Here is a 21,817-nt window from a genome sequence, read left to right as displayed (position 1 = left end):
TACCGGAGTGGATTGCCATTTTCTTTTCCAGGGGATCTTCCCAACCCAGGGATAGAACCCAGGTCCCCCGCATTGCAGGCAGACGCTTTACTGTCAGCCACCAGGGAACCATTACTTCTTCTCTGTAACCTCAAGTAAGTATCATCTCATGTATATCACATTGTATAGGTAATATTTAGCAATTATCATTTCAATTAAGAATTGACATCATATAAAATATGTTCTATAATGCTACTGGAATTAGAGATGAATAACAAAGATATCTAAGGAATACTCAAATATTTGGAAACTAAACAATGATATTATGAATAACTCTGGAATCAAAATGAAGTCAGCAGTAAAATAAGAAACTATTTTGAACTTAATAAAAATTAAAACAACCTTTTTATTTAATTTAAAATTAGTGGATGTAACTAAAACACCACTTGGAAGGAAATGTATGTAATGAGAGGTTTAAATAAGAAAAGAAATCTCAAATCAGTGATATAAAGTTTCATCTTAAGAAGCCAAGAATGATGAGTCAAATCAAATGCAACAACAACAACAAAATAATGTAGAGCAAAACTGAGAGAGAAATTGAGAGTAAAAAGAGAGAGAGGGAAATAGAGATAGAGACTAAAAGAGAGAGAGAAAAGGGCATGAATTTCTGGTACCTAAACAAGAAAATGACATCATCTTAACTCCTTCAAGATGTTTAAAGGACAATTTGGGAATATTAACAACAACTTAGACAGAAACCACAATAAAGAGTAAAACGCAAACAAAAATAAATATTCAACAGAAATCCAACAAATATCTTTCAAATTCAATTATTTAAAAGAAAAAAAAATGATAGGAATTACACAACTTGCTTTCAAGACATCTCATGAAACTGCAATAAATTAGACTGTGGACCATTGCAGAAGTATAAAAATACATAGATCATGGGGACAGATTGGAAAAACTAGGAGAACAGCCACTAGTGTACAGCCCAGTGATCTTTTGAGAAAGCTGAAACTGAGAGTATCTTCAGCAAATGTGATGGCACAATTAGATATCCATATGGCAATAGAACATATCTGAGTGTTAACTTGCATCACTTATGAAAATTGACTCAAAACGCATCAGACACCTAGATAGAAAACCTAAGCCACATAATTTTGAAGCCACATAATATAGTTCTTTGGCACATAAGCACATGAAAATATGGTCAACATTATTATTATTTAAGTGTAAATTAAAATCCCAGTGTGATACCATTAAACATGTTTTGAAATGTCAAAAACAAAAACAAAAACACAGAAATCAAGTCCTGGCCTGAATGTGGAGCAACCAGAACTTTCATACATTTATGGTTACTGCAAATTTGAAATACAGTATGAAAGTTTCTTATAAACATACGCTTTATTATATGAACCAATAATTTTTTACTGGGGAGAAATAACATATTTGTACAAATATTGTGGGTGAGTATTTACAGCAGGTTTATAATCTCTACAAATCTGGAAACAATGCTGGTGACTTTCAGCGGTGAATGGAAAGCAACTCAAGTAATAAGCAGTGGAATACTACTCCTCAAAAAAGAGGATAATTTTTTGGTGAATCACAAATGGATAATTTTAAATAAAAGAAAACTGGCTCAAATGCCTCCATGTGATATAATTTCATTTATATGAAATTTTGGAAAAGGCAAAATGATGGAACAGGAAACTGTCTAGTAAGCTTACTATGAAAAATTGGAGAAGTTGGGCTATGTGACTATTTAAGATAGATGAGAGATAAACCTCTCTCTTATAAAGTGGGGGAAGGGTGATTCTGCAAAAGAAAAGGTGAGAATTCTATGACCACAGGTGCATTCCTAACCACTTCTGGGGGCGTGTACATAGAGACACTGAGGATCTAGAAGCTGATGACTTTCGGATTACTGGATCCCGTGCAAGCCTTAGAAAATCTGTACATGCTCTCAAGACATGAGCCGACTATTTTGAATACCACTACTTCACCATATGACATATTTCACCATCTGACACCAGAACTTCCCTCATGGCTCACGTGGTAAAGCGTCTGCCTCCAATGCGGGAGACCCAGGTTCCATCCCTGGGTCGGGAAGATTCCCTGCAGAAGGAAGTGGCAACCCACTCCAGTATTCTTGCCTGGAAAATCCCATGGACGGAAGAGCGTGGTAGGCAAAGAGTCGGACACGACTGAGCAACTTCACTTTACTTCACCATCAGGCGGACACATTGAGTATGCAGTAAATAAATGCATATTAAATAATTAAACGCGCCTATGCAAAGGCAAGCACAATGCTAGGTAAAGTGGTTATACTTTGATCTTTCTCAAGCGGTCTTGTTTCCTTTACCAAGAAAAATGGTACCTTATTTATCTTTTATCATTTAAGTCTTGTACAAAGCCATAGTGAGCCTCACAAATAAGGTACCGAATGAGTGAATCTATCATTCTAATAAATTATTATTGAATGAAGCTTGAAATTGTGGTTAGTGATTATAGAAATAAGAACCTTAAATTACATGAAGAACTAATCGAATCACCAGATAAAAAACAAAAGAATTCATCAAACTACATAGCTGTGTTTCTTTTTGACATTGCACTTTGTTTTGCGTGACTGTAAGCATTTCATATAACAATGTATTACCTGATTCGTTGATGCATTTTTTCCCAAGCAATTTGTTAAAAGTGCAGTAAAGGTCATCAGAGCAGAGACAATCTTTAAATTGTAAATTGCTTTCCACTAAGGACTGGATACTTAGGTCACAGCTGGATGAATTCTTCATCTGGCAGGTGTTGCCTGGATTTCACAGTCAAACATATAACATTCTAGATATTAATCTGAATAAAAGCTTTGAGCCCTCCTACCCAAACTATGTTAAAGCTTTGGGTAGCACCTCCTACCCAAAGCTTTTAATATCTTGATTTTTAGTAATTCATTATTAGAGTGAAATTATCTGGGGTTAATGAACAGCATGTTCATAAAATTGACTTTTCAAGAAAAAAAAAAAATCTATTCCTACTGTTTTCACCCCCAGTATTTTCTTTCTAAAATAGACTAAAACTTTCTGTATTTTAAAAGAACTTTTTCCTCACTTAGAATGCCAATTTGTGCTCTTTAATAATAATTAAGGCTGCCTTTAAAATGAGGCAACCACAATACTCTGTAATTTTAGCTATTTTTTCTGTTTAGCAATTTTATTAGCTATTTGATCTTAATCTGCTATTTTATTTTATATGCCATTACAAGATTATAGTAAGAGACATCCAAGTGGCTTTATGTTTATCGTATAAAAAGACAAGGTCCTATACATCTGTGTCTCTTTTGCTGTCTCGCATACAGGGTTATCGTTACCATCTTTCTAAATTCCATATATATGCGTTAGTATACTGTATTGGTCTTTTTCTTTCTGGTTTACTTCACTCTGTATAATCGGCTCCAGTTTCATCCACCTCATTAGAACTGATTCAAATGTATTCTTTTTAATGGCTGAGTAACAAATGCAAAAGAGACACAGATGTATAGAACAGTCTTTTGGACTCAGTGGGAGAGGGAGAGGGTGGGATGATTTGGGAGAATGGCATTGAAACATGTATATCATATAAGAAACGAATCACCAGTCTAGGTTCAATGCATGATACTGGATGCTTGGGGCTGGTGCACTGGGATGACCCAGAGGGATGGTATAAGGAGGGAGGTGGGAGGGGGGTTCAGGATGGGGAACACGTGTACACCGTGGTGGATTCATGTTGATGTATGGCAAAACCAATACAATATTGTAAAGCAAAATTAATAATAATAATAACATAAAAATTTTTAAAAAGACATGGCCCTGACACTTAGAAAGCACTCAGTAAATATTATTGCGTGTTTTGTAATTACCAACATTTCATACTCTGCTTTAATATAGAAAGCCTTATTCATCTACCCAACTATTTTCTTTTATTCATTATTCCTGAATAAAACTTCTTGAGTACATTTGACTTGTATATTTGAGAATATTTCTATTGCAGCTTCATGCATGTTATAATTATGCAAGTCTTACCATTCACTATGAATTACTTGCTATTTGTATACTAAATTCAATAAATGTGTTATAATTTATGATACACTGAAAGCAATAATTTAAGTTACCTTATAAAATATACCAAGAAGCCTCATTATCAAAACAAATAATTGGGTTTTTTTGTCAGTGTCCTTTATTATCATCTTAAAATTATTGTGCTATTAGAGAAAATTTGCCTTTGAAATTCTCTTCCTGAACTGTAACGAGAATGTTGTTTTTAAACTGGGGTGTTGGAGAAGACTCTTGAGAGTCCCTTGGACTGCAAGGAGATCCAACCAGTCAATCCTAAAGGAAATCAGTCCTGAATATTCATTGGAAGGACAATGTTGAAGCTGAAACTCCAATACTTTGCCTCCCTGATGCGAAAAGCTGATTCATTTGAAAAGACCCTGTTGCTGGGAAAGATTGAAGGCAGGAGGAGAAGGGGACGACAGAGGATGAGATGGTTGGATGGCATCACCGACTCAATGGACATGAGTTTGGGTAAACTCTGGGAGTTGGCGATGCACAGGGAAGCCTGGTGTGCTGCAGTTCACGGGGTTACAAAGAGTCAGACACGACTGAGCAACTGAATGAGAATATTGAATAGAGACTGATAACTTTCTCTGGCATTTGAGAATCGCATGCACCCTGTTCAAACGCATGGAAGAGAAAAAACCTCACTCCTTATCTATATCCTGTGTAATTCCTTGAGATCTTGTGGCTGGACAGGAGCTCTGATAGTGGAGATTGTAAATTTTTACACTGTCAGAACTGTAGATTGTTGCCTCTTAATCCAACACACTTCACCTTACATCTTTGGAAGGTCATAGGAGCACAGGCAGATAGGCAAGGGTCCCAAGCAGTACAAAATTTATTCTTCTATGAAGTGGCTGGAGAAATAAAGTGAGCCATGAAAGAATATAGTTTTTATTTTTCACTTTGGATTTCTCTTATTGAATATGCCAAAAATTTACTGGGTTTTTATGGTATTATCACACTCCTTATACAAGTTGATAAAACCTGTCATGTTAGAAAAAGCTGTTTTTGAAATGTTCTGTCCTAATGGTACTGGGATATTATCTCCTACATAATCACTTTATCTACTTTTAGTGAATGGAGTCTTACAATAATGCTCTCATTCAACATATATTCAGCTACTTGACATAGCTAGGATTTTTTTTTTCTTTTAAACAAACGACAATGACTTTTTAATCTTCATATTCTCTAACCCCTTGGGCCTCCCTTCACGTGTTTGGAATGTAGGACAAATTAAAAATAAAAATGTATTTGAACTTGCTCTTGACCCAGTTGAGATGGAAGATAGTCTACATGTTGAAAGAATATAAAACCCATGTTACATACATGCGAATAATGTGTTTGATTTTCACAAACATCATCTTTCTATGTTATCACTGACATAGTAACATACAAACAAAAAATATTTTATTTGAAAACATGTTGCCATGTTTTTGAGAGGCATGTGTATAATTGTAACATTATACATTGTAAAATAAGTAAAAGAATAATCTGAAACCTTGCATAAAGTTGCCTGCAGTGTCAGGGCTAAGGTTCTTGAGTAATGGTGGTCCAGTGGTTAAGAATTTGCCAGCCAATGCTGGGGACACAGGTCCCCGGTCTGAGAAGATTCCACATGCCATGAGCAACTAAGTCTGTGTGCCACAGCCACTGAAGCCCATTTGCCAAGAGCCCATGCTCTACAGCAAGAAAATGCCTGTGTGCAGCAATAAAGACCCAGCACAGCCGGAAATAGGTAATTTTTTAAAAGAATACTCTTAGGTATCTAAAGTCACTAATAAGTAACTGAAGGTGAATCACTTGAATACCAAGTTTAAGTAAGGTGTTTAGAGAAAAACTTAGTTTCTAAGACAGTGGAAAAAAATGACCAATCACTATTTTTTATCTCAGTAAATAGAAGGTATTTGAGTGCATTTTAAACAACTTGTTTTACCTGACACACTGCAGGCATCTTCCATTATTCTCCAGGCATGTTTACAACCATCAGCATCACTCAGGCAGAGCTCCCTTAAATACGTGCAATCTGTGGTTTGGGAAGTGGACTTGTTCAAGCATAGCCCCACAGCTTGAATAACAACAATAAGAGAACAACAGAAACAGCAATATGACAACATGGTAGTTATTTACTTCAAACCTAAGTTATTAATCATCAAGATCAGAATTAGGAAAATGGAAAAGTGATTAAGTCATTAAAAAACCTAGAATGAATCTTAACCTCCCCTCCAGCTATAGATTTGTTTCTCTTATATAAGATTCTTAAACAAAACATATGTATTTGCCCTCTTTTTTATTTCTACCTATTTATTTCTCAATTTATAATTTATTGTTATGACTATTGCTCCATTGAAACTATTCTGAAAAATGCGCCCAAATAATCTCCATAACGTGAACTTAATAGTTTAAAGACTTCATCTTGCCTGCTTTTATCATTGGGAATATTGTTGTCACTTTGTTCTTGAAACTTTTTCTTCTGGCGACCCTCCCTTCTAATTCTCTTGATACTTCTTCATTTGATATTTTCTGCTCACGGCATTCTTCCCAGAATCCTCTTACTTTTCTGTTAAAATGTATTTGTAGCTTAGGTTCTGTCCTCAGACTTTTCTCATTCTCATTTTACATACTCTTCGTGAACAACTCCATGTACTTATGGTTTTAACTAAAATCTGAAGATTGATGATTCTCAGATATCTAATGCAATCTTGTTATTTTCCAATATTTTAGTTACAGATGCTGTTTTCTCCACCTAAATGTTCCAGACATACTTCCATATAATATTATCATCGATATTGCCCTTCTCATCTGTTGGACCCCCTGTTTCATCAGCAATTCCACCATCCACAATGGTACCCGTACTAGAAAGCTTGGGTTCACGATAGGTTCCTTTTCTAGCCTCAATTTCACTCTCCCACATCCACTCTTGCATCGATCATTGATTCTCATCTTGCAAATTGACCAACTCATCAGATAGTCAGTCTGCCTTCATCTTATTCAGGTAAATTCTTTACACCCCTGACTCTGCCTTGTGTGCCATTCCAGGCCAGTCATTTCCCTGCCTCATTCTTTGAATGGTTCCTCATAGCATTTCTCCCATATTTTTCATCATGTGTGATCTAGATGTCCTCGAGCATTTACAGTTCCTCAAATGCTCCATGCTGCTTTGTAGGTCTGAGTATTTACTGTATAGTCACCACCAGACACTGCAAGTGGCTAGAGAAATAAAGTGAGCCATGAAAGAATATAGTTTTCATTTTTCACTTTGGATTTCTCTTATTGAATATGCCAAAATATTATTGGGCTTTAATGGTATTACCACACTCATTATACAAGTTGATAAAACTTGCCATATGAAAAGAAGTTTTTTTTTTTTTTTATGTTCTGTCATAATGGTATTAGGATAATACTACATAATTATTTATCTACTTTTGTTTTATCTACTATCTGTTTTCTTTTTATTCTGGACTAAGCCTTTTTGGTCCTTTAGGACTCAACACAATAACTACTAATTTTATGGAAACTGTTCCTAAATTCAATACCCCTTTCCTGCATTCAAATTGACTTTAACATCCCTTGCCTATTTCACTACCATCTTGGGACCTTCCCAACCATGGAATTAACTGCTCCGTAATGAAAGTGTGTATTTACGTGTTTGTCTTTATCGTTGGGTTCTGGGATTTTACTCAGCAGGCATTAGGAATAATTCACAATGGTATGCCATCATTAGTGCAATGATGTATTACATATATTCAATAAATGCATGCTGATTTAACCAACTTAAATAGTTGCTTATGGATGCTGCTAAGTCACTTCAGTCTTGTCCAACTCTGTGCAACCCCATAGACAGCAGCCCACCAGGCTCTGTCAGCCCTGGGACTCTTCAGGCAAGAACACTGGAGTGGGTTGTCATTTCCTTCTCCAATGCATGAAAGTGAAAAGTGAAAGTGAAGTTGCTCAGTCGTATCCGACTCTTAGTGACCCCATGGACTGCAGCCTTCCAGGCTCCTCCGTCCCTGGGATTTTCCAGGCAAGAGTACTGGAGTGGGGTGCCATTGCCTTCTCCAAGAGTTATATATAAATAACTGATAGTATTCAATAAAAACAACAGATATTTGCAAGTTATTTTGGGTAGAAGAGAAAAGGTTTCAGCAAGTTTTTTAAAGTATCAAGAAAGTAGCAATGTTAATTTAATGTATTGTACCAATTATTCAAACTGATTCTGCAAGCATACAAACTGACACTTGCTTACTCAATCCGTAGAAAAACATGGAAATTACAATTGAGTTTTAAAGACAGTATATTAGCTGTAATCAAGAGACCTAAAAGCTATGTCTTAATCAGAGTCAAATTATCTGATTTTTTTAAAAGATGGTGGTAATTATGAATGACCTGTTACAACACAGAGTTATAGGCTTCAAGTAAAGCCATAACATCCTTTTTTTTTTCTTTTTAATCTTACCTTTTCCAAACCTCTTCTAAGGAGAATCCATGGCAACGGTTTGGATCATATGAACTACTGACCGAGTCACTGCGTTTGGAGATTAGGCTCACAAGTGTGGCTTGGTCACATTTTTCTTGTGGAGGGCTGGAGTGGAAATTGACCTATCAGCTTTCTGTTTTTGTGTGTTCATGGATAACCTCACCTAGCCAAGTTTCTGTTCTAGGTTAGAAAGCCTGAAGATGAGCAGCACATGTACACCCATGGCTGATTCGTGTCAATGTATGGCAAAAACCACCACACTGTTGTAAAGTAATTAGCCTCCAATTAAAATAAATCAGTTAAACATTTTTTTTTAAAAAAGAAAGCCTGAAGAAAGAGAAAAAGAGCCACTTCCATTCTGTGCCAATGTTACTTGTTTCTTTCCAGCTTGCCAAAGATACTGAAGTAAGGATTTTATGTCAGAAACTCAATATGTAAGAAGCTACAGCTTTATTTGCCACTGATCATTATATCTTGGGACTACTTCTCTCAAGAAACTTACAGGTGATGGTCTCCTGAGTAGATTATCAAAATCTCACTGGTATGTCAGTGCAAAGATCACTAATGAATTCTACATATTATCTTTCCCAGATGTGTTTTATTTTCTTTCATATTTAAAATTCTCGGTTGAATAACAATTTGATTGTTTTACATGACTTTTCACATCTCCCATTCAGAGGAAATATTGAGTCAAGTAGGAAAACCACTTCAAGGATTTGGCCCAGAAGAATCAAATAAACGATAACTTTCCAAAATCTTATCCATTCCTGACTAGGATTTGTGGCTACATATTTAAGACAGGAGTTTTCCAGGATTCTCTTGAAATGCCAAGTGAAAAACAGGTCCTATTTAAAAATAAACAGATGGAGCATAGGGCACCTCTCTTTCACCCTCTTAAAGACACGTAAAACTCACTAGGATATTTAGTGCTTTCTTTCAAGAATTCGCTATGTCTCACATTTCTTTTGGAGAAGGAAATGGCAACCCACTCCAGTGTTCTTGCCTGGAGAATCCCAGGGACGGGGAGCCTGGTGGGCTGCCGTCTATGGGGTCGCACAGAGTCGGACACGACTGAAGCGACTTAACAGCAGCAGCAGTAGCACATTTCTTTGGCTGCAGAACTTTCTGGCATCACAAGACTTATTTAAATGGGGTTGAATAAATATTCCAAAGAATGCATTATGGGAAATATTGGTTAAACCTATCAACTAGCATAATTTTGACCCGAAGTGTTAGATAAGATTTCCCTCCTTCTTGCAATCTACTGACAAGGCTAATTTAGAAGTGAAAGTTGAAAACAGGAAGCTGTCACTGTTGTTTCAATGGGGGCCATAATGAGATTGTAATACATTTTGTAAATCTCATTATATTGCTGCCTGAACTTCAAAAATTAAAGACTCTTAGATTTTTCCTTATTATAAATAATAGATATAGGAAACATTGTTGGAAATCAATACAAGGAGCAAAATTTTGAATAGTATTTAATCCTCCAAACCTGAAAATATATAAATATATAAAAGACTCCTTTCGTTCTTGCCTTAATTTTGACTAAATCTATTTAGACTCTTTTTTATGTTCAACACAATTTGAAATAATCTTCTTTGTTTTCTTGCCCACAAGTATGCCTTTATTCATCAATACCTGTTGGCAGAGAGTAACCAGAAAATGTACTGGCTTTGTTTTAATTAGTGAAGTATTAATATTCATCTACAATCATAATTATCCTTATTTCTGAATTCAGTTTGTAGATTCTACTGCACGCTGAGGAATATATAATAGGTTCTCCAATCACATGTATACCAAGTAGCTCTAACATAGATTCTACTTTAAGCATACGTTATTTTTACAGAGAGAAGCTCACACTTTTATCTCTGGGTTATAAAAATTAACTGAAATGTGAAGCATTTGAGGTTGTGTTGCATTACTCTATGAACTGTCTCCTATTTATTAAATATTAACATCTAAAATAAGGGAAACTGAATGGATCTTGTTTCAATTTAAATTAAAAGAAAAATGGATAACATGAAATTTGTCATCTTATAACTTGTAAATAAATACCAGAAGGTTTCATTTTTAAAAGGCTAATATATATGTAAATTTTATAAACCCTAATCAATTACCTGAGGTAACGGGATTAGTGTGTGTATATATATATATATATATATATGAAAAAATCTGAGTGGTAAAACACAGTTCTCACATTGTGCATTTTCTATAGAGTTATAAATGAGTAAAAGTAGGCATACATTTTTATAAAAGTAATAAGCTATGTTAGAGTACAAATTTGTAATTAATACTTTATATTATAAACCTTTGTTAGCTTGATATTTAAGTGACTGAAGACACCATTTGATTCACAAAGAAATGATGTTATGAATTCAGATAAACGAGAAGAATAATTCACTTACCGAAGAAAATGAAGACTATCATGGTGGTCAACTTGGGGCTGTTTACCTGCAAGAAAAGTAGATGTGTTTTTTCCAACAACCTCCTTAACAGTAACTGTCCAGAATAAAGCTCTGGTTTCTGCTCGTGCTTTCTGAAAGTATCCCTGATTCAAGTCAGCTTCCTGTCACCGCTTCCTCACCAATCTTTCCTGAGCTGTGAACTTTCCTAATTAGGTCCAAATTCAATTATTTTCTTCTGAGTGTACTGATCTCGGATATTAAGCTTCTAAGAAAGCCCAAGAGCCAAATACTAAGAAATGATACATCCTCTGCACATTCAGGGGAAAAGGTGCTTTTATTTTTTCCTTCAACTAGAATACTGAATTGTTTTGTATACAAACCTCCCAAGTATAACTCCAGAGTTTCTAGACACTTGAGTGTGCTGTTTCTACTTCATTAATTTACATCATTCGGGCAATGTTATGTCTTTGAGAACAGGGAAAAGGATAAAAGGCATAAAGAAAGCCCACGAAAACATATGGGGAATTCAAGTTCCACTAGGATCAAACCAGCGTACCTCATCTTTCTTAACAGCTGCTCCGAACTCCAGTGTACTTAAAACGCGGGTTGCTTCAGTTACAGTTCCTCTAACACTTCCACTAAAACAATGTTTACAAAATGACTCCTCACCATAATGCAGGAATTTCTCGTCCCCCGGAAAGGTAATCATCCCCTTGTGTTTGACACTTGACACTCTTTTTGTCTGAGTTTTAATGAGAGGCATTGTGACGGTCTGAATATTTGTGATGGTCTGAATATGTGTGATCCCCCAAGTTCATAGGTTGACCTCTTAAACCCAAGAGGAGATGGCATTAATAGATACAGCATTTGGAGGTTACATAAATCATGGGCCACAATTCTCATGAATGAGATCAGTGTCTTAGAGAGGGAAGTCCAGAGAGCCTTGCTCCTGCCATCTTGCAAGACGCTGCCAAGTTGCCAGCTACGGGCTAGGAAGATGGTCCTCATGAGACCACGACTGTGTTGGCACCTTGATCTTTGACTTCCAGCCTCCAGAACTGTGAGAAACAAATTTCTGTTGTTCATCAACTTCCCTGTCTGTAGTATTTTTTTTATAGCAACCTGAATGGACTAGACAGGCATTACTGATCTGACATTGCTTTAATTGCACTGTTCCTCACAGTCGTTTACCTGAGGACAGCCTGAGGCTTCCACTTTTAAAACAGCCTGAGACCTTTTTGTAATGGACACTTAAGAAATAAAACATGCTGCTAAACAGGAAACTAGGAAAAAATGGGTATGAATAACTGACTATAGTGAGATGGGGAAGGAGTATTTGTGTGTCTGCAGTTGCACAGTGGGAGAGCTGTTGGTTGCAATTGCTCACATTTAATTTACACATAAGATATGTTAGAGCATATATTTTAAAGTTGAAGTATAGCTGATTTGCAGTGTTGAGCCAATCTCTGCTTTACAGCAAAGTAACTCAGTTATACACATACATACAATGCAATAGCATGTTTTGTTCTCAGAATGCCTGATGGAAAAATACAGACTCTGGAGCCCAGCAAAATAAAACTGTTTTCTCCTTAGATGTAGGTAAATAACTTTACATCAGAAGTCATTATATTTACTCCCCTGTAAAATATGCTGATTGTATCCATGGTTGCTATAAATGTTAAGTAAGCATATGGGGTTTATATCACAAAAAATTAACAAATGCCAGTTATATTGCACAAGACAATTATTATTTAACAAGTAATTATAACATCATAAAATCAATCATTTTCTTTTAAAAGGCACTGCCACTAAGTTTGTATTACAAATTTTATCAAGATAATTATTCTTTATGATACAAGCCAACTAAAACTGGCTTAATCTCAAGAGGGATTCAGTGACTCTGTTGGTTTGCAAATTGGCCTCTTACACAAAAGGTAAGAAGAATGTGAAGAGGGAGGCAGATAATTCCAGGTTGGTGGATATCAGATTTAATACGCAGAGGAACTTACATACAAGGAAGTTGTCTTGGGTGGGACAAAGCCAATTATATGCCCTCACTCACCTGCCAGAAGCTTACAAGTATATACAGAGGCCTTAACTGGGTTCAGTCACATGCTCCATCCAGAGAGTCTCAGCCTCAGAGAGCTCCCTCAAAGCTGTGCCCATCAGAATGGCCCCACTGTGGGGACCAGGGGCAGAATGTACATTTGGGGTGAGAGTGAGGGATCGTCCCATTGCCCAGGTCCAGCTCACAAGTCAAACTACAGTCAGACGCCCTGGATGACTTCCTCAAAGAGGTTTCAGGAGTTGGAAAATCAGGGGGCAGAGCTGGCTTCCTGTAGGTTTTAAACCTTCAAGGTCTGAAGGCTTTGCCCTCCTGCCTGTTGGCTCCATCCACAGGCAGCTTCTTTCCTCTCAGTGGGTGAGGCTGTCAAGCCCTCAGCCCACATCCGTCTCTCTCAGAAGCCCAAGTGGGAAGTGGGCCTCTTCCCATTGTTGTTGTTCAGCCACTCAGTCATGTGCAACTTTTTGTGACCCCATGGACTACAGCACGCCAGGTTTCCTTGTCCTTTACGAACTCCTGGAACTTGCTCAAACTCATGTCCATTGAATCGGTGATGCCATGCAACCATCTCATCCTCTGTTGTCCCCTTCTCCTCCTGCCTTCAATCTTTCCCAGCATCAGGGTCTTTACCAATGAGTCAGCTCTTTGCTTCAGGTGGCCAAAGTATTGGAGTTTCAGCTTCCACATCAGTCCTTCCACAGAATATTCAGGACTGATTTCCTTTAGGATTGACTGGTTGGATCTCCTTGCAGTCCAAGGGACTCTCAAGAGTCTTCTCCAATACCACAGTTCAAAAGCATCAATTCTTTGGTGCTCAGGTTTCTTTATAGTCCAACTCTCACATCCATACATGACTAGTGGAAAAACCACGGCTTTGACTAGATGGACCTTTGTTGACTAAGTAATATCTCTCTCTCTCTCTTTTTTTTTTTTTTTTCCTGAATTGAATGTCATCTCCTCTAGATGGGGCCTGCACCCATCAGTCCTGCCAAGAGGCACTGGTCCTGCTGGGTGCCCAGTATCACAGAGGCAGTGAAATCAGCCCTCTTCAACCCACAGGAACTGATGGTGGGACAGGGAGGCATCACCAGGAGAAACTATGGTGTTAAAAGCAGCAGCAGGAGAAGGCAGTGGCACCCCACTCAAGTACTTTCGCCTGGAAAATCCCATGGACGGAGGAGCCTAGTAGGCTGCAGTCCACGGGGTCTCTGAGAGTCGGACACGACTCAGTGACTTCACTTTCACTTTTCACTTTCATGCACTGGAGAAGGAAATGGCCACCCACTCCAGTGTTCTTGCCTGGAGAATCCCAGGGATGGGGGGAGCCTGGTGGGCTGCCGTCTATGGGGTCGCACAGAGTCGGACACGACTGAAGCGACTTAGCAGCAAAAGCAGCATGTGAAGGGGTCTTGGGAAGGAGAGAAGCATGTAGTAGACAGATAAATGTTAAATTTATGTGGGACTACAACGAGAAAAATAAACTGATGAAACAAAAGAAAAGAACACCAAAACACAATTTCCTGTTCAAGGAAGGTTAGTTACGACTTTCTGGAGAGGAGTAATATGCACAACTGAATATAGGGCATCGGGAGAATGGCGCTAATCTTTCCCAAACAGGTACAGCTGCTGAGGGCTATCGCCTACAGGTAGAGAAAGCATCTGTGGTTATATTCTTGCTTATTTCAAAATAATACTTGTCAGCTGTGTCACCATCTAAAGCAGGGTCTTTTTAGCATTTTATTGTGCCATCAACTCCCTTTCTCCCTACACCTCCTCCTAGGAGTATTTTTAAAGGCATATATATATATATATATATATATTTAAGGTAATACTTCAACAGAGAACTTACTATGTAGCACATGGAATTCTACTCAATACTCTGTAATAGCCTATATGGAAAAAGAATCTGAAAAAGAATAATGTATGTGTATGTATAACTGAATCATTTTGCTGTATGCCTGAAACTAACACAACATTCTAAATTAACTATACTCCAATACAACTTTTTTTAATTCATGAAGACTGGAAAAACGGTATTATAAAGGAAGTTAATCATATTGAAACATATTTGTCAAAATAATTTAAACACATTTATGACAGAGTAATATATATGCTTCTTTATTAGGAGAGCAAATATTAAAATCCAGGCAGGTCTAATAAGACTAATTTCAATATAGTGATGACCATAGATGCTAATTTGAGATTTTTCCCTTACTGCAGTACTGTGTAAAAATATCTGCAATTTTCTTTGTGACAATACAGCACAAGAAGTGCTGAATTTTAAATTAGAGTATAATAAAAATTAGAACAGTTTTGCCCCCATGCAAATGTATAGACACCCAAGATAAATAAACAGTGCCTTCAACTCAATTATTTATGGAAGTGGAAAGTGGCAGTTGAATCGGAATATTTTTAAGATGAAAGAAAATGATAAAAAGACCAACTTCAGTAGTTTCCAATGATAATGGGTGCGTGATTTTAACATGTATTGTGTTTTGAATAAAATGCTGTCAATAAATAAATGAATCCGGAGGAAATAGAGTTGCTCTGGTCGAAATCAAGGTGGGCAGGGCGGGGTGTGGCAAGCCTCAAGCTCTCAACAGGGGCCTGGCACATCCTCAGCTGATAGAGAGGCACCAAAAACTTCATAAGTCTTGCTCAGAAATCACTGATCTCAGGCTTCCCTGGTGTCTCAGTGGGAAAGAATCCGCCTGCCCGTGCAGGAGAAGGCTTCCATCCCTCAGCTGGGAAGATCCCACATGACACGCAGCTAAGCCCGTGTGCTGCAACCATTGAGCCTGTGCCCAAAAGTCGGGAGCTGCTGCTGGGAGCCCACGTGCCACGGCTGCTGGAAACCACACACCCTGGAGCCCGCACTCTGCAACAGAGAATCCACTGCAATGACATCTGAGCCCCGCAACTTGAAGGTAGCCCCCATTCTCCAAAACTAGGGAAAAGCCCATGTAAGACCCGCACAGCCAAAAATAAAATAATAAATAAAATTCTGCTAAAAAATCATTGATCTCATTTAACTGTTTGCAATCTTTTGTCACATAAAGAATCCATTCGCATAACCGCCAAATAAAATGCACTAGACCTCAAATGTAATCACTGGGCAAAAAAACAAAAAACAAAAAACTATGATTTCTATCCAACCAAAACTTACTAAAGCCTACACAGAGCTTTATGGAAAAAAAAACAAAACTGAGGCATGGTTCCTAGTTTCATGGATCAGATAAACCATAAAAAGAAAGAAAGAAAAATTTGTTAAAAAATAAAAATATTGTAAATGAGTTGAAAAAATCTGTATGTTGGAAGACATTTGTTTTTGGAGCATTCAGTTCAGTTCAGTCGCTCATTCGTGTCCGACTTTTTGTGACCCCATGAACTGCAGCACGCCAGGCCTCCCTGTCCATCATCAACTCCCACAGTTCACTCAAACTCATGTCCATCGAGTTGGTGATGCCATCCAGCCATCTCATCCTCTGTCGTCCCCTTCTCCTCCTGCCCCCAATCCCTCCCAGTATCAGAGTCTTTTCCAATGAATCAGCTCTCCGCATGAGGTGGCCAAAGTACTGGAGTTTCAGCTTCAACATCAGTCCTTCCAGTGAATACCCGGGACTGATCTCCTTTAGGATGGACTGGTTGGATCTCCTTGCAGTCCAAGGGACTCTTAGGAGTCTTCTCCAACACCACAGTTCAAAAGCATCAATTCTTCGGCGCTCAGCTTTCTTCACAGTCCAACTCTCACATCCATACATGAAAGTGAAAGTGAAAGCGAAGTCTCGAAGTCGTGTCCAACTCTTTGTGACTCCATGGACTGTAGCCTATCAGGTTCCTCCGTCCATGGGATTTTCCAGGCAAGAACTGGAGTGGTTTGCCATTTCCTTCTCCAGGGGATCTTCCCGACCCAGATATTGAACCTGGGTTTCCTGCATTGCAGGCAGACACTTTACTGTCTGAGCCACCATCCATACATGACTATTGGAAAAAACCATAGCCTTGACTAGACGGACCTTTGTTGGCAAAGTAACATCACTGATTTTGAATATGCTGTCTAGGTTGGTCATAACTTTCCTTCCAATGAGTAAGCATAGACAAGTACTTTGTGTTTAATGGCATTTGAACCACCCCTCTCTCCCACAAAATTCCACTGCATTACCCTGATATTTGTATTTGTCTTCTTAAAATTTTGTAAGATGTACCTATCTGGAGGAAAAAAAATATAGTCAGTTTCAGATTTGGAGTTAACCTAAATCTGAGAGCTCTGGAAAGAGGCTATATGCAGAACATAGAATATATAACATGTAACACACGTAGATAAATAGTGATGAGTTCCTTGGCTACAAGGTCTGTAAACAGTGTTCTAAGACACTTAGTAATTAATGAGGACATTCAGTATTCATGGTAAAATAAGAGACTTTCAATGTCTTTTACTGGAAAGTCTCACCAGGAGAGAAAAAAATAGGTCAACATGCTGATGTACTTAGTCACCTCACCCACTGTGAACTGGTCTCCTCACTAATGAGCTGGTAGGAAGTGGGGACAGGATGGCGAGAAGCTGAGACACAGCCTGAAAACGTGCCTGGAAGGAACGCTCCAGGGCGTGGGGGGGGGGTTAGCAATCAAGTGAACTAATTTCAGTGAAATTCATAGTGAGCAGGGAAAAATAGACAAATGACCAGATGATAGGCAGTCTTTATGCCAAGGACGCCAGACTTTAACCACAGAGAAGAGGACAGCTGTTGGTGAGATTTAAACAGCTAGGTCAGTATTTTGGAATCTGCTTCAGCAATTCTAGGGAAGATGGTTTGGAAACACAGCAATGGTCAATTATGTGGTTGTTTCAGTAGAATAGGAGAGACGTGGTTAAGACCTGAACTAAATAGTGATGGCAATGGAGAGGAGAGAGTAGATTCAAAACAGTTAAGGATGTGGAATGTATAGGATGTGGGGGCCTTTAGAAATGGAGGAGGGGAAGGTGGGGAGGAGTCCATGCTTCAGTTTTGTGTGGCTGGGTTGGTTGTTACCATGTACTTGGGTAATCGGCTCACAAGTCATTGCTTGAAATACAATATAATTGTGTTCATTGGTAGAATTCTATCCATCGAAGAAGTTAAACATTAGAATGAAGCAACACTATTATGTATAAAATAAATAATCAACAAGGACCTGCTGTATAGGCACAGGAATCTCTACTCAATATTCTGTACTAACCTATATGGGAAAAGAATCTAAAAAATAGTGGATATACATGTATGGATAACTGAATCACTTTGCTGTACACATTGTAAATCAGCTATTCAGTTCAGTTCAGTTCAGTCGCTCAGTCACATCCGACTCTTTGAGACTCCATGAATCACAGCACACCAGGCCTCCCTGTCCATCACCAACTCCCTGAGTTCACTCAGACTCACGTCTATCGAGTCAGTGACGCCATCCAGCCATCTCATCCTCTGTTGTCCCCTCCTCCTGCCCCCAATATGATGCTGTGAAAGTGCTGCACTCAATATGCCAGGGGCCTATGGAAACTCACCAGTGGCCACAGGACTGGAAAAGGTCAGTTTTCATTCCAATCCCAAAGAAAGGCAATGCCAAAGAATGCTCAAACTACCGCACAATTGCACTCATCTCACATGCTAGCAAAGTAATGCTCAAAATTCTCCAAGCCAAGCTTCAGCAATATGTGAACCAGGAACTTCCAGATGTTCACGCTGGTTTCAGACAAGGCAGAGGAACCAGAAATTAAATTGCCAACATCTGCTGGATCATGGAAAAAGCAAGAGAGTTCCAGAAAAACGTCTACTTCTGCTTTATTGACTATGCCAAAGCCTTTGACTGTGTGGATCACAATAAACTGTGGAAAATTCTGAAAGAGATGGGAATACCAGACCACCTGACCTGCCTCTTGAGAAACCTATATACAGGTCAGGAAGCAACAGTTAAAACTGGACATGGAACAACAAACTGGCTCCAAATAGGAAAAGGAGTATGTCAAGGCTGTATATTGTCACCCTGCTTATTTAACTTCTATGCAGAGTACATCATGAGAAATGCTGGACTGGAAGAAGCACAAGCTGGAATCAAGATTGCCAGGAGAAATATCAATAACTTCATATATGCAGATGACACCACCCTTATGGCAGAAAGTAAAGAGGAACTAAAAAGCCTTTTGATGAAAGTGAAAGAGGAGAGTGAAAAAATTGGCTTAAAGCTCAACATTCAGAAAACGAAGATCATGGCATCCGATCCCATCACTTTATGGGAAATAGATGGGGAAACAGTAGAAACAGTGTCAGACTTTATTATTTTGGGCTCCAAAATCACTGTTGATGTGATTGCAGCCATGAAATTAAGACACTTACTCCTTGGAAGAAAAGTTATGACCAACCTAGACAGCATATTGAAAAGCAGACACATTACTTTGCCAACAAAGGTCCATCTAGTCAAGGCTATGGTTTTTCCAGTAGTCATGTATGGATGTGAGAGTTGGACTGTGAAGAAGGCTGAGCACCAAAGAATTGATGCTTTTGAACTGTGTTGTTGGAGAAGACTCTTGAGAGTCCCTTGGACTGCAAGGAGATCCAACCAGTCCATTCTGAAGGAGATCAGCCCTGGGATTTCTTTGGAGGGAATGATACTGAAGCGGAAACCACAGTACTTCAGCCACCTCATGTGAAGAGTCAACTCATTGGAAAAATCAGCTATACTTCAATATAAAATTAAAGTATTAAACAAACAAAAAAGAATGGAACAACAGTTCCTATGAGCTGTATTCATGTGTCACTAGTGAAGACAAACTGGCTGTCCCTGTGAAGATCAAAACAGCTCCTCCAAGACCATGACCTTGGGAGAAATTGTAGTACAAGTTCTGGCACTTCATCTAATGGAATCAAGATTAGAGGCATCTTTTAGGACTTTACTAACAATAAAAAGGATCCGAGAAATGTAAATATTAATCACATTGCCAATGTCTTTATTCATAAAAAAAATCTAACTGCTGGCCTCTGCACTTTTTTCATGTAGAATGTCAACAGGGAAAAGCCAAGAAATTTTTATTAGATGGTATTAGATCTATAATTAAATCTATATGGCCTTAATATTTAACAGCCTCAAGTTAGGTTAGTCCCCATATATCACTGTGCATGATAATGTGGTCTTGCTTTCTTTGGGTAAATTAATCTCCTCAATCATAAGCATCTCAGTGGTCTTATAGTGCTGCTGCTGCTGCTGAGTCACTTCAGTCGTGTCTGACTCTGTGCGACCCCATAGATGCAGCCCACCAGGCTCCCCCGTCCCTGGGATTCTCCAGGCAAAAACACTGGAGTGGGTTGCCATTTCTTTTTCCAATGAATGAAAGTGAAAAGTGAGAGTGAAGTCACTCAGTTGGGTCCAACTCTTAGCGACCCCACGGACTGCAGCCCACCAGGCTCCTCCATCCATGGGATTTTCCAGGCAAGAGTACTGGAGTGGGCTGCCATTGCCTTCTCCACTTACAGTGCTACTTCTTCTAAATAAAATTGAACATCTCTCTGTGACTGTATTTTGTTGACCTCTTTTTAAGTTTTGAGGGAATCTTTGTTCCAAGCTCTTGGGAAATGTGTAACTATAATGTAATAATAATATTTTTTGACACAGATAATTTATAGCTTTTTAGAGTAGAACATCATTTATAATCCAACTAATATAAGGACCAGATTATGTATTTTTCTACAAAAATGTATTCCATGAAAGATTTTATCTGTAAAGAGCTAGTATTCAGAGAAGGCAACGGCACCCCTCTCCAGTACTCTTGCCTGGAAAATCCCACAGATGGAGGAGCCTCAAAAAATAAAGTCTGACACTGTTTCCATTGTTTCCCCATCTATTTCCCATGAAGTGATGGGACCGGATGCCATGATCTTCATTTTCTGAATGTTGAGCTTTAAGCCAACTTTTTCACTCTCCTCTTTCACTTTCATCAAGAAGCTTTTTAGTTCCTCTTCACTTTCTGCCATTAAAATAAATAAATTTATATCTTAAAAAAAGTATAATCCAGACCAACCATTGAACAATATCCTTAATCCCTTCAAATTTTTGTTTCCTAACTTGGTATCTGTCCTCTGTGTCACGTTTCATGTTAATCACAGAGTCTATTGCACATTCCAACCATTATGGGATAGGTTATATGCCTGTTGATTCAGAAATTTGTTATTAAATGGAGAAGGGACCCTTTGCTACTAAATTACTTCAACATACATTTATGCATAACTTTAATATTTTCTTCCTTTATGTTGAGTAGTGGTATTTTTTGAAAACTGGTCATCTATTGCACAGAGATTGCCCTCCAGAGAGATGAATGATTGGAGGAGGACAGCAGAAGTTTTTTGCTGAATTATGCTGGATGGTTTCATAAGGTTAGTCTCCCAGGGCAGTATGGAAGAAAGGCACTGGACACACCCTGAAAGAGATGGCCGTCACCTAAACGGGAAGAGGATTCAAGAGAAAGAGGGGGTATATGTATGTATATACTTTGTTCACTTCGCAGTACTGCAGAAACTAACATTGTAAAGCAAGCATACTGCAGTAAGAAAAGTAAAAAAGAAAGAGATGGCAAGCAATAACCTACAAGGACTTATTATTTTTAATATGCTGTTGAGACCAACTGAGACGTTTTTATACTGTTTAAATTACTTTCTTTTCTTTTACAAGGCACAATTTCTTTTCATTTTAAAGGATTTGGTACTTATGCATATCATTTGAAAAACAACAAACAAATATACCTTTGTTTAAATCACCCAGAGGGAGCCACTATTTT

General features: G+C 38.2%; 1 protein-coding gene across 1 annotated transcript in view; it reads right to left on the bottom strand.

The window, feature by feature from the left end:
- GFRAL (GDNF family receptor alpha like) overlaps positions 1-10,977 on the bottom strand; it is a 72,696-nt gene extending 61,719 nt beyond the window's left edge. Inside the window, exons 1-3 of the mRNA XM_040249055.1 lie at positions 10,956-10,977; positions 6,007-6,138; positions 2,636-2,794 (exon numbers count right to left, since the gene is read on the bottom strand). Coding sequence (XP_040104989.1) covers positions 2,636-2,794; positions 6,007-6,138; positions 10,956-10,977 — 313 coding nt within the window. The remainder of the gene's footprint in view (positions 1-2,635; positions 2,795-6,006; positions 6,139-10,955) is intronic.
- Positions 10,978-21,817: the final 10,840 nt, after the last annotated feature.

The sequence above is a fragment of the Oryx dammah genome, unplaced genomic scaffold (genome assembly GCF_014754425.2).
Source record: "Oryx dammah isolate SB20612 unplaced genomic scaffold, SCBI_Odam_1.1 HiC_scaffold_11, whole genome shotgun sequence".
In the NCBI taxonomy this organism is placed as follows: domain Eukaryota; kingdom Metazoa; phylum Chordata; class Mammalia; order Artiodactyla; family Bovidae; genus Oryx; species Oryx dammah.
Note: the sequence above shows the minus strand (reverse complement) of the source record. Positions and strands in the feature narration are given on the sequence as shown.